The sequence below is a fragment of the Miniopterus natalensis genome, chromosome 14, assembly GCF_054644295.1.
Source record: "Miniopterus natalensis isolate mMinNat1 chromosome 14, mMinNat1.hap1, whole genome shotgun sequence".
NCBI lineage: Eukaryota > Metazoa > Chordata > Mammalia > Chiroptera > Miniopteridae > Miniopterus > Miniopterus natalensis.
Genome location: NC_142094.1, coordinates 23,173,508 through 23,186,668, shown reverse-complemented (window position 1 = coordinate 23,186,668; position 13,161 = coordinate 23,173,508). Strand labels below are relative to the sequence as shown.

General features: G+C 37.0%; 1 protein-coding gene and 1 pseudogene across 2 annotated transcripts in view; both read left to right on the top strand.

The window, feature by feature from the left end:
* VPS26A (VPS26 retromer complex component A) overlaps nt 1-9,950 on the top strand; it is a 28,494-nt gene extending 18,544 nt beyond the window's left edge. For both annotated transcript variants that reach the window (XM_016198362.2, XM_016198361.2), the window contains exons 6-9: nt 1,998-2,104; nt 5,995-6,063; nt 8,252-8,394; nt 9,531-9,950. In XM_016198362.2, coding sequence (XP_016053848.1) covers nt 1,998-2,104; nt 5,995-6,063; nt 8,252-8,394; nt 9,531-9,644 — 433 coding nt within the window. In that variant the 3' untranslated portion in view covers nt 9,645-9,950. The remainder of the gene's footprint in view (nt 1-1,997; nt 2,105-5,994; nt 6,064-8,251; nt 8,395-9,530) is intronic.
* LOC148091517 (small ribosomal subunit protein eS25 pseudogene) lies at nt 2,112-5,987 on the top strand (annotated as a pseudogene).
* Nucleotides 9,951-13,161: the final 3,211 nt, after the last annotated feature.

Below are 13,161 nucleotides of genomic sequence, written 5' to 3'. Positions count from 1 at the left end.
TCCAGACTCAGTGCAACTGTCTTTCACACTCATTCATGATAAGTCTCCACTTTGTCATTTTTTGTAGAGCATCTTACACTCTCAGAAGGCAGCTAATCCCTTATGTCTAAAAATTTATTTTACTGGCCTGACATCACTTTAGCCTGGTCATTTCTTTTTTAGCCTGGTCGTTTCTTAAAAACTAAACAAAAATACTTTTTTCTGACAACATAAATAATAAATACATTTTCATTGTTGAAAATTTTGATGATGTGGGAAAGTCAGGAGAAGTAAAAATATCACATAGTTTCACCTTTTACCATTTAGCCACAATTAATATATTCTCTTATATGTCTTTCCATGTGGGAGGGGGAGGGGTATATGTTTATATATGTTGTATTTTTACAGAAATGGGCTCTTATTTTGTTTAATGCTTTTTAAAGCTTTATTATGGAAATTTTCAAACATATACCAAAGTATATGAACAGTATAATGAATCTTCATGTACCCACTGCCCAGCTCCAACTTTTGAGATCTGTTTTGTCTGTATTCAGCCCTGCACTCCCCATAGAGTATATAGCAGTGTATTCCAGACATAAAAGTTTATCCATAAAAATCATGTATCATTTTTAATGACTATACTTTTATATCTAAAAATATTAATAATTCATTAATATCTTCACATACCCAGTCAGTGTTCACATTTCCCTAAACTGTCTCATACATGGTTTGTTCAAATCAGTATTCAAACTTGATTTGTTCAGATCCAAGACATCCAAACACATTGAATTTGGTTGTTTGACTCTTAAATCTAATTTATAGTTTTCTCCCCCCTATTTTTTTCATTAAAGTTTATTTGTTGAAGAAATTGATGTACATACTCTTTTTATCTTCTTCCTGTACACTCTTTAGTTACACGATTTTTATTAGTTGACACTCCCCAGTTTATATCACTGAAAATGTGACGTGCATGTCTTCAGAGTCTTAAATTATGTTGTTGATAAAATTGTCAGATAGTTTAGGACCTAAAAACTTGTCATTGGGAGCTTCCCTTCAGATTGACATAATTGCATTAATCAACTCTTGGGATATTATTTTGAGATCCAGACCTGGGAGAAGGCTTAAAAAGCCCTCTGGGTATTATAGGAATTCCCAGTTTTATTACCACTTCATTTCAAGGTACTTGGGAAAGGTCTTTGATTATTAGATATTACAGCAACAAACTCAACTAGGGAGCCTCTCTTGCAGGCCAGGTGATTTGTTAGCTACACTATTCTAGCACTTGGAGTAATAATGACACTAAGCTCTTGTGTAGCGTTTTTATTGTTCAAAAACATCTTCACACACCAAATTAGTATTTCAAGCATAAGAATCTTAATTTTCCATGCTTCTGTTTTTTTGGAAACTAAGTTAACTTCTGAGTAAGGACCAACAGTCAGGCTAATTCTTCCTTCTGAGGTATATTGAAGTCAAGTAAAAGTTTGATTCCTTTTTTTTATAGTATGGTCATGCACTGCACAATGACAGTTCCGGCGGCAACACACCGCATATACAACAGTGGTCGACCATAAGCCTCAGTGTTTAGTAGGTTGTACCATCTAGGTTTGTGTTGAGCGCACCCTATGATGTTCACACAGTGACAGAATTGCCTAATGATACATTTCTTAAAACGGATCCCGTCATTAAGCAGTGCATACTGTAAAATGATCAATACTTTTTTATTGTTGTTTGTTTAAAATATTACCGATGTCCCTTTTTCTCCCCAATGACCCATTCTATCCCGTCCCATCCCTCTCCCCAGTCCCTCTCCCCACCATTGTCCATGTCCTTGGGTTGTGCATATATGCATGATCAATATTTTTTGAAAAAGAGGAACATTAAACAATATGAATAGTCCAAAGTGGTGTTCTTAAATAGTTATTAATCTAAAGATGTCTAATAAAGCCTTTCAGGACATATTTCATTCTTCTTTGTTTTTTAAATATTTGGTATAAGTGAGATATATTCTTTCTTCAAAGGTATCATTTAAAGGATGTGATTGTTGGAAAAATTTACTTCTTATTAGTAAGAATAAAAATCCAACATATGGAGTTACAGCTGATCAAAAAAGAGATCACAGGAATTGGTAAGTTGAAAGAGTATTTGAATGAAAATTTCTTTTAGTTAAAATTTTAAAATCTTAGAATCTTATTTAAACATAAAATAAATATTCACACTAGATCTAACTTTGATCCTTAATATTGCTGGCAGTAAGTTACTTGTTTATATATATTTTTAAATTGACTTTAAATATAATAGTTCACCGGGGGATACAGTTTAAGGCCTGTAGTGGGTGCCTCAAACGACAGATAATACTGGACCCTATATACACTTTATTTTTTTCTACACATACAGACCTATGGTGAAGTTTAATTTATAAATTAGGCACAGTAAGAGATTAACAACAGTAAAATGGAACAATTATAACATACTATAATAAAAGTTATGTGAACACACTCTCTCAAAATATCTTATTGTACTGTACTCACCCTTCTTGTGATCGTGTGAGATGATACAGTGGCTGTGTGATGAGATGAAGTGAGTTGAACCATGTAGGCATGGTGGCAGTGTTGGGTTACTGTAAGAGTTACTTGAACACAAGTACTGTGATACCATGACAGTTGATCTCATAAATGACACAGCTATTAAGTGACGAACAGGCAGCTTATACAGTGTGGATATACTAGACAAAAAGATGATTCACATCCCAGGCAGAATGGAGCAGGATGGCACAAGATTTCATCACGCTACTCAGAACAGCGAACAATTTAAAACTTATGAATTGTTTATTTCTGGAATTTTCCATTTAGTATTTTTGGACTATAGTTGACTGCAGGTAACTGAAAATGTGGATAAGGGGAGAACTGTAGGTAATAAATTAACATGGTTCAAAAGTAAAGTATAAGACACTATACAGTAAAAAGTGTCCTATTTCTCTACTCCAAATGCTCATAGGTAACATGTTTATAAGTTTTAAAATCCTTCTAACCCGGCTGGGCGTGGCTCAGCAGTTGAGCATCGACCTAGGATCCAGGCGATCGGGGTTCGATTCCCAGTCAGGGCACATGCCCAGGTGTGGGCTCAATCAATGACTCTCTCATCATTGATGTTTCTATCTCTCTCTCTCCCTCTCCATTCCTCTCTCTGAAATCAATAGAGATATATTTAAAATAAAATAAAATAAAATCCTTCTAGATTTCCTTTTTGTCTGATATTTTGAGGCAGCAGTGGTAGCAGCTGCTCTTCTAGTTTCGCTATGCCACCCAAGGACAAGGAGAAGCAAGATGCTGGAAAGTCAGCCAAGAAAAACAAAGACCCAGTGAATAAATCTGGGGGCAAGGCCAAAAAGAAGTGGTCCAAAGGCAAAGCTCAGGACACACTCAATAACCTAGTCTTGTTTGACAAAGCAACATATGACAAACTGTAAGGAAGCTCCCAACTATAAGCTTACAGCCTCAGCTGTTGTCTCTGAGAGACAGAAGATCCACGGTTCCTTGGCCAGGGCAGCCCTTCAGGAGCTCCTTAGTAAAGGACTTCTTCAACTAGTTTCCTGCCCTGGGTGGGTAGCTTGCTTAGAGCATCGTCCCAGTAGGCCACGGTTGCGGATTCAATGTCTGGTCAGGACACATAGAAGAAGCAACAACCAATGAATGCATAAATAAGTGGAACACCAAATCGATGTTTCTCTCTCCCCTCCTTTCTCTAAAAATCAACAACAAAAGAACTAGTTTCAGAGCACAGAGCTCAAGTAATTTATAGCAGAAACACCAAAGGCGGGGACACCCCAGCTGCTGAAGATGCATGAATAACAGGTCTGTCCCACCAGGTGTACATTTTGAAAAATAATACTTTATTAAATTTTTAAAAAATCATTCTATTTATATATATATGTGCAAGTACTTCTATATTATACCCTCCCCCCCTTTTTTAGTTAAATGTTTACATACAATACAGACTTGCCACTTGCCTTTTCACTAGTAATGTATCTTAGCAATCTTTTCATATCAATATATAAGAAAGAACACTTCATCTTTTTTGATAGCATTCCATTTGGTGTGAGTATTAGAATTTAACCACTCTGCTATGGGGCATATACAGGTTGTTTCCAGGCTTTTATTACAGAAGGTGCTTCAGTTAACAATGGCATTCTGCCTGTGTGTATATGCATGTGCAAGATAAAATCTTAGAAGTGGAATTGCTGTTCCAAAGAGTATGTTCATCTTTAATTTGATACATATACCAGTTTGTCCCCTTCAGGGCTTGTAACAATTTGCATCTATCAGCAATGAGTGTAGGAGGGTGCCTCTTTTTCCTCTATTCCCACCAGCACAGGGCTATAAAACTTTTAGCTGATCTCACGGGTAGGGGAGAGAAGTTCCCCGTTGTAATTTGAACTTAGTTTTCTCATCCTGGATGAGGGTGAGCATCTTTTCATGTGTATAAAAACCATTTGTATTTCTTTTGTAAACTGCCTATCTGTATCCTTAGCCCCATCTCTATTGGATTAATAGTCTTTTCTTATTTGTACAAACTATTTATGTATTAGGGAAATCTATTCCTTTTCCTGTTAAGAGCAGAAAACAAAAAACATTCCCCAGATTGTCTTGCTATGGTACTTTATGCAATGTAGAAGTTCTTGATATTTAGTTATTAGTTTTTCCTTTTATGGACTCTGGGTTTTGTGCCATAGTTAGAAAGTCCTTTTTCACACTGAGGTTCTAAGAATAATTTTCTTCACTTGATTCTACTAAAATAATACATTATAGTTTAGGGATTTTGTTTAAATTTTTAAATCATTTGGAATTTGTCCTGATGTAAGATATGAGGTATGGATCCAACTTTACTTTTTCCAGATCGCTGACCAGTTGCCCCCAAATCATTTATTGGTTTGTAAACTGCTTTTTAATTTTAATTAGCATATAGATTTAGTTTGTCCCCTTTAGCTTTATTTGATTTTTTTTTTGCTGAAAATAATTTTAGGCAACACTTTTTTAGAATTTTTAATTGGTAGTCATAATTATAAACATCTGTGGTTTCCTAATCTCCATATTTTACCTGCTAATAAGTTTCAGTGATTTAAAGACATTAAAAGCAAACTTCAGGCTCCCATTTGTCTGTACAAGTTATTTATTGAAACATTTTTTCTGAGTATAAAAATTATGTTTGATTCTAGAAAATTTTAAATAAAAAATAATCTAGCCCGGCTGGCATGGCTCAGCGGTTGAGCATCAACCTATGATCCAGGAAATCACGGTTCGATTCCCAGTCAGGGCACATGGCTGGGTTTCGGGCTTGATCCCCAGTAGGGGGCGTGCAGGAGGCAGCTAATGAATGACTCTCATTACTGATATTTCTGTCTTTCTCCCTCTCCCTTCCTCTCTCTGAAATCAATAAAGACATATTAAAAAAATACTCTGTACTCAATCCAGAACAGACTTGAGTCTTCGTGTGTTGTATATTTTACAATGTAAGAATCATTACTATATATTTTGGTATGCTTTTTCACTTACCATATCATTGACTTTTAAAAATGTCTGGTTTTAATAATTTCTTAGTGGGTGAATACCCAAATTTAAAAGAACTATATGTGAATCAATTATTCAGTTTGATATTTTGTTTATGTTAAAGTTAACCCTAACTCCAGGAGAAGACAGTTTGGGTGTTGCAGAGAAAACTAGCAAGTCAATGGTTGGTTTTGATGTGCATTATTAGTTTCCAATTTATCAGATATTAGAAACTATAGAAGGAACTCTGAAGATTCTTGCACTGTATATTATCTTTGGGAGGAAGGGAGAGGAACATTCAGTTGAGTGTTAAGTATGTTACATGTAGATTAGGATATAGAAAAAAATGGTCAACATTTTCACAAAATGTAAAGATAAAATAGTACTAAAATAATGTAGTAGGAAAAAAGAATGTGTAAGACTGGAAATTATATTTTGGAAATATTTAATATCATTTACATTATTGCAATAGGACCCAGTACCACAACAGAAACAGAAACAATTGCTAAATATGAAATAATGGATGGTGCACCAGTCAAAGGTAACATGCTTTTCATTTGTTTCTTTTGTGTTATAGGTAGTGCAGACAGCAGTGGTCATGGCAGTTTTGTTTCAAACTATTTTTGTAGTGTAAGAATATTTATGAATTCTTAAAACGATTCTTTAATGATGGTTTTTAAGGCCATCTTTGTGTATATACTGAGAAGACTGTAATAGTACTTCATAGTCTGAAATAAGGCTTAATTTTTTTACTGTTTAAATTTAGAATTTAGATAATATGTGTATTTGTCTTCTAGTTCTGGTTTTGTAATATTTTGATTGTCTTCTGTTATAATAGTTCATCTCTGTAAGTCTTTTTTATTCTTACTGAACATAAGATGAAGTATAGGTGAGCATTATTTCCTATGGGATTCTAGAGTCCTTATAGCCCCCAAGAAAATAAGCAGTTCCATTACTAGATAATCTTCAGTGTGTAAGATAATAAAGCCAATATTTATCATTTTAAGTGTATGTCTTTGTCTTTTTCTCACTCCGTTAGTAATCACTTGAAAAAGTAGCTGTTATTTATTGAGTGCCAACTACTCTCGGGCGCTCTAAAGTTCCCTACCCCCTTTGAGTTAGGTGGTGGTATCCCTTATTTTACAGATGAAACCAAGATGCAAAGAGGTTAAAAAGCCCTGGTAAGGGTGATATAGTGTAGGGGAGGCAGAACTTCTACTCATCTTAGGTTTTAGCTGGGACTGTGAAACAAAAAGACAAAATGATAAGAGCAGAACAGAGTTTCTTTAATGCATGCAGAGCGTGTCGTGCAGGAGAAACCTCAACAGAAAAAGGACCTCAAAGCGGTGGCTTAGAATTTCAGCTTATATAGCATCTTCAAAAAACATTGGAGAACAATGACTAAAGAAAATAAGTTTTAGGCTTCTAAGGGTGGCAAACTGTGGGAAGGTAAATACATGGGAGGAAACTAATGATTCCTCTGGTGCCATCCCTGGGCTGATAAGTCTATCTCCAGTAAAAGGAGAACCTATATCCTGCCTTTAGGCAGAAGACGGGGGGAGCCTTTTTGGCTTTTGCTGCTTCTTAATTGCCTTTGGCTCAAAATAATTTTTATGTGAGAGAGGCATATTTAGTGGTGACATATTCTGGTTTCCTGCAGTGATTATTGCAGAGTTAGAGTTTGAGCCCAGGCCTTTTCTGACTCCAAGACCCATATGTGTGTTCTCTTATATTATGCAATATTCCTTTGTAAAATTCCAGCAGCCACAAATTTTTATGTAAAGTGATGGGTTGTTATCTCAGAAAATAGATATGTGCAAGAAAAGTATTATATAAAAGATTCCAAATGGAATATGTAAACAGTTACCCCTACGAAAAGAGAAGCTGTGAGACTCTGAATAGCAATCTTTTTGGTAATGCAGGAATGCCATTATTCTGAACATGTTTGTTGCTTTGGACAAATTAGTAATAAATATTCAAGAATTTACACATGATTGGAAATTGTGCTAAACGTGAAAGCAGAAAATAACAAAACTACTAAAGCAGCACTTACCCGCTGGCACTGTTCTAAGCCTTTTACATCTAGTGTTAACCCATATAGTCCTACAAACTCTCTGCACGATGGGTGTTACTGGTAGTCCCCCTTTCACAGGTGAGGAACTTGAAACAGAATTAAGTGACTTGGTCAAGGTCACACAGCCAGTAAAACAGAGTTGAGATGAGAATCCAGGCATTCTGGCTCTAGAACAGTGGTTCTCATCTAGGGGCAGTTTTGGACCCCTCACCACCCCACCCCTAGGAGATGTGATGAAGAAGACAGAAGGTACTTCAAGCAGCAGGGATGGTGCCATGCAGGCTGGTATTTTGTTCAGTGGCAGTTCTAAAAACACCTGGACAAACTCGTTTTCCACAGCTTTGTTGTACTGAGCCAAGGGGGTTACTGATGCCTGGAGGCATTTTTGGTTGTCACACTTGGGGAATGCTACTGGTGTCTAGTGGACAGGCCAGGGATGCTGCTAAACCTCTTACAGTGCCTAGGGCCTTACCCACAACAGAATTAACAAGCTCAGAATGTGAATAGTGCCCAGGCCGAGAAACCGTTTAAAGTTTTAGTTGTGCTGCCCGCTCACGAGGGATGAAGCGTTAGTGTCTTCTCTATAATAATTAGTTCCAGCTACGTGACTGTCTAATACTCATCTAGAATTCAATGGCAATTGCTTCTCTTTCAGGTGAATCAATTCCAATAAGACTGTTTTTAGCAGGCTATGACCCGACTCCGACGATGAGAGACGTGAATAAAAAGTTCTCAGTGAGGTACTTCCTGAATCTGGTCCTTGTGGACGAGGAGGACAGACGGTACTTCAAGCAGCAGGTGGGCGCCGCGCGGGCACCTTCCCGGGCTCCCTGCCCGAGCGGGCTTCCTGAGGAGCTGGCCGCCCGCCGGGCGTGTGATCAGGAGCGGGTGTGAGCGGAATCGCGCCGTGATCGCGTCTGCCCAGTCATTCTGCAGGACTCCAGAATGGGCTACAATTTAGCAGGGCTTTTTTCTCTTGAGTTTTCTGTGTTTTTTTTAAAAATCTTCACCTGAGGATATTTTTTCCATTGCTCTTCAGAGAGAAAGTGGAAGGGAGAGAGAGAGAAAAACATCGATGTGAGAGAGACACATCAATTGGTTGCCTTCTGCACAGGCCCTGACTGGGACCAGGGATGGAGCCTGCAACCGAGTTACATGCCATGCCTTTGGCCAGATTCGAACCCTGGACCCTTCAGTCCATAGGCCGATGCTCTAACCACTGAGCCAAACCGGCTAGGGTGAGAGTTTTGTTTTTTATAAAAACAATACTACTCGCTGTTTGTAAAAATATAAAAATAAATCAGGCAATAAAGAACAAATTGAAGTAAAAGGTCATCAAAAATTCCACCCTTGCCCAGCGAGCATGGCTCAGTGGTTGAGCATCGACCTGTGATCCAGGAGATTGTGGTTTGATTCCTGGTCAGGGCACGTGCCTGGGCTGTGGGCTCCATCCCCAGTGGGGTGCGTGCAGGAGGCAGTTGATCGATGACTCTCATCATTGATGTTTCTCTCTCTCTCTCCCCCTCTTCCTTTCCCTTTCTGAATTCAATAAAGACATATTAAAAAAAAAAGGAAGGTAAGGCTTAAGTGAAACGAGGCATTCATCTCAGTATCTAAGATTGAAGGGACAAGGGCTTGAACTTGGATAAGGGTGGTGGAACAGCAAACCAAAGGCCAGTTTATTCTTTAAATCAATAATAGCTAGGATTTTGTGCCAGGTTGGATTGGTGGTGGTAGTGTGCATGGGTGCTGGTGGGGGGGAGCAGAGTTGGCAGAAAGGGCGTTCCAGATTAGAATGAGAAGAAAGTCGGTCAGTCAGGGCGTTAATTGGGAAGAATTTCATTTTGTTTTGGTTAAAATGGGAGTGGCAGCGTTTTCATGGTGAAAATTTAAGACATTATATGAGAACATTAATCTTGCATTTCTTTTATTAGGAGATCATTTTATGGAGAAAAGCTCCTGAAAAACTGAGGAAACAGAGAACAAACTTTCACCAGCGATTTGAATCACCAGAATCACAGGCATCTGCTGAACAGCCTGAAATGTGAACTGAATAGGAAAATAAAAAAAAAAAAAAACTCTCATAATTGTTGAGATGAAGTTGGGCAGGTTAAAGATGGTTGCAGCATGTAGGGGGAAAGGCCAAAAGTCCATGTATAATAGTGTTCCTTTATCTTACCACGCTGCATTTATTTTATGATACAACTAAATATTCTTCATGTACTACATTTAAAAAAGTGCTTTCTTTGAAACACTGGGACTTCCTTAAGCTGCCGTTTTGGTTTTTTTACTGCACACTTTGATGATAAGCACTCATATATGCATAACTGTAAACATTAAACATTTTCATATGAGTAGGCTGGTATTTCTAATTTTGCTTTCTTTCTGCATAATGTTGATTATAAATCCATTTCTTTTCCTTTTTCATGCTGATAATTACCTCTTATTCTCTACATGCAAAATTAAATATTTTGTGTTCAAATAAAATTGGAAAACCTGAGTGGCCCTTATACCCTACAGAGATTTAAAATGGCATCTCAATATTTTTGCATCCTACATTTATCTTACATATGTATTTGAGAAGTGCATATGGAATGTTTCACTGTAGGTGCTTCTGAGCCTACCATTCCATAGTTCCTGAATTTTATTCTCTTTGAAGCTTTCTGTGGTAAGAATATTAATTTTTCTCCCCCAGGAATTATGTAGCATGTTATTACAGCCCCCCTTTTTTTCTGTCATGTTAAGTAATGATTTTGCTACTTCTATCCAGCAGGTACACTGTATGTTTTCTGCAATGTGGACTTGACTCTATGTTGGCGTTTTAAAGTTTGTTAAAACTATATAATTTTTCCATAAATACTTTGACATTTTTTTAAATTTAAGGAATCTTTTTACCGCATACATGCAAATATAATATTCTTGACTTCACAAATACTCTCTTCCCTTTTCAGGGGAGAACTTGAGGATTGGGGTGCTTCAGGTAGACCTGTTAATAAGCATGTAGTTATCCAGATCTGGACAATATCGTGTTTGTTAAATTGGAACTTTGGCTCATTCAAACTAAATTTTAAATCCCACCCACTCTGTTTAAATTTTAATACTAAATTCAAGTCCTTTGTTCAGAGTCTATAAAAAGGAAGGCTGCAGTCATGTGCATAAGGTCAGCTCTCAGATACACTAGGGGGTGTAGGAACTAAAACAACAAAGCCTGTTGTGTGAAACTACTTTCACATACGGTTAATTGGTTTTTGTACCAATATTTTTTATACACTTAAGTGCAAGTCTTGTCAGTTAACCTTACTTTATGAGTAAGCTACATAACCCAAATTACATTTCTTTAAACTTGTTTTACTACTATGGCACTTTGATAAAATGTCAGTAGCCAACTTCTTTACTGGCAAGAGGTTCCATGTACCATGTGCTGGAGCATCTATTTTAAATGTGGATATCTGTGAATGGTAATGTTTTCCTTTCATGTAAGTGCCTGTTCAGAGTTTCAAAATTTAAAAATGCCAAATATTTTCATGGTCACTTGCATGTAGTAATCTAGAAAATATTCAAAGAAAATTTGAAAACCCAGTTGTATTTATCCAGCCTCAAATTGTGTGACCATGATGTATAATAAAGAATTTGAAGCAGATACTGAGCTTGCTTTGAATGATTAAAATAATTCTATTCTCAGCTCTCTTCTCAGTGTGATATTTATCATTGAGGCCAGGAAGCTATAATTGTGACAAAAATTTTTATAAATATTGTCAGTTCCAATTTTAAATAGCTATGTAATGCTATTAGGTGGCTTAAAACACTGTCATAAATAGGATGCTTATTCACTTTGCTTGAGACTTTGTTGCATAGCCAATTTGGAATATAAAAATTTGAATTCAGTTTTTGGTGAATTGAGCAAAAAGCTGGCCAGTTAATCGGAAGTGAATGGAAAAGAAATTTGTGTCTATAGAGTACAATATCTAATCTGGTGGTTCTCAATATCTAATCTGGTGGTTCTCAATCCTGGCTACATGTTTAAGTCACTTCAGCAGTTTTTGAAAATAACCATGCCAGGTCCTACCCAGAGCAATAAAATCAGAATTTCAGGGGCCTGGACACAAGCATTTAAAAAAGCTGCCCAGGGTTGAGAACCACTGTCTAAACCACTTAGTTATTTTTTTCACTAGTGAAGAATTTTCATTGTTTTGAACCGGGGAGGAAAACCTTTTTCTCTAACTCTTCTATGTTTGGGAGTTTGCTAATTAAACTGGCAAAAGACAAATTAGCAAGAAACATTTAATTGCATATAAGTGAGTTCACAAAAATGACACGGTTGGTTAGAATTTGGGGCTTAAGGGTCATCTCATTGATAAGGGAAAGAGTAGGTAAAGGACACAAAGGCTGTCTTAATAGGGGAATTTGCGGGGAGAAAGGACACATGGAAAAGCGAATGACTTTTAGGAAAAATATATGGGTTCTTAGGAGAATAGAGGGTAGATACGATCATTTTGTGACAAAGTCTGTTTAGATGTGGTACGACTTCTTTCTGGTGCTGAGTTAATCTCCCTTGGTTGCTCCATGAGATTTATGACAATTGAGTTCTTTTGGGAGGGTCTGCTTCTGGCAGATAAGGATTTCAGGAACTCAAATACTTTGTCAAAACTTTTATGCCTTAGTGTCATATTCTGGAACCCTTTAGTATGTAGTTGGAATACTCAATTCTAATTACGATGTGAGTCAGTAGTCATATTTAATTATGTTCCTTTTATATTCAGCTGAATCTGTTGAACATAGTATAGAAAGGAAATCTTTAGGGGTTTTTACTAGCCTGGATTGGAATGTAACATTTTAAGTTGCAAACCAGATAAAGGCATAGTGAAGCAAATCATTAAATATGTATAATGCATCCTTTCTTAGGCTTGGGGTCTTCTATGAGCTTCATTCTTATGTCACTCCCATACCTAAAATCTTACAGTGACTCGATTCTAGGGTAAAGTTTAAATCCATATTACTAACACCTTCAGTTCCAGTTATGCCAGACTCTGGAGAATACCCACCCACCTTCCTACACGCCAGCTAACTGCTAGTCAAGTCTCTCCTGGCCAATCTGGCTTGACCTCATCTCCAGGTCAGAGATTTGTGTTTATTGTGCTGCCTAGGCATGCTGTGTACACCTCCAGGACTCTGCTTACCACACTTAAAAGACGTTCATTAAATGGATTTTAAGCCTCTTGAGGGCTAAGCCTGTTCAGTTTGGTATACTCTGTGCTTATCATACACAATATCTGAAAAAATGAACGAACCTAACTTTCCTAGTGATTATAAAATCAAAGGTGTCCTTTAGAAAGGTATATGTGCCCAAATGTAATAAAATTACTCTTGTATCCCTGATGTTTAAAAAAGCGAATAAAAGGCACATAGCAAATTGTTATTGAAATCCTATTTGACACTTCAAGTTGCAAGATCTTAATGATTTATGTATAATGAAAGGTGGAAAAATGTAACAGCATACTGTCAATTTAGTGTTGCAAGCTCATGACAGCATCCAGCCAATGCAAATGAAGCTAAACTTTGGCCGGG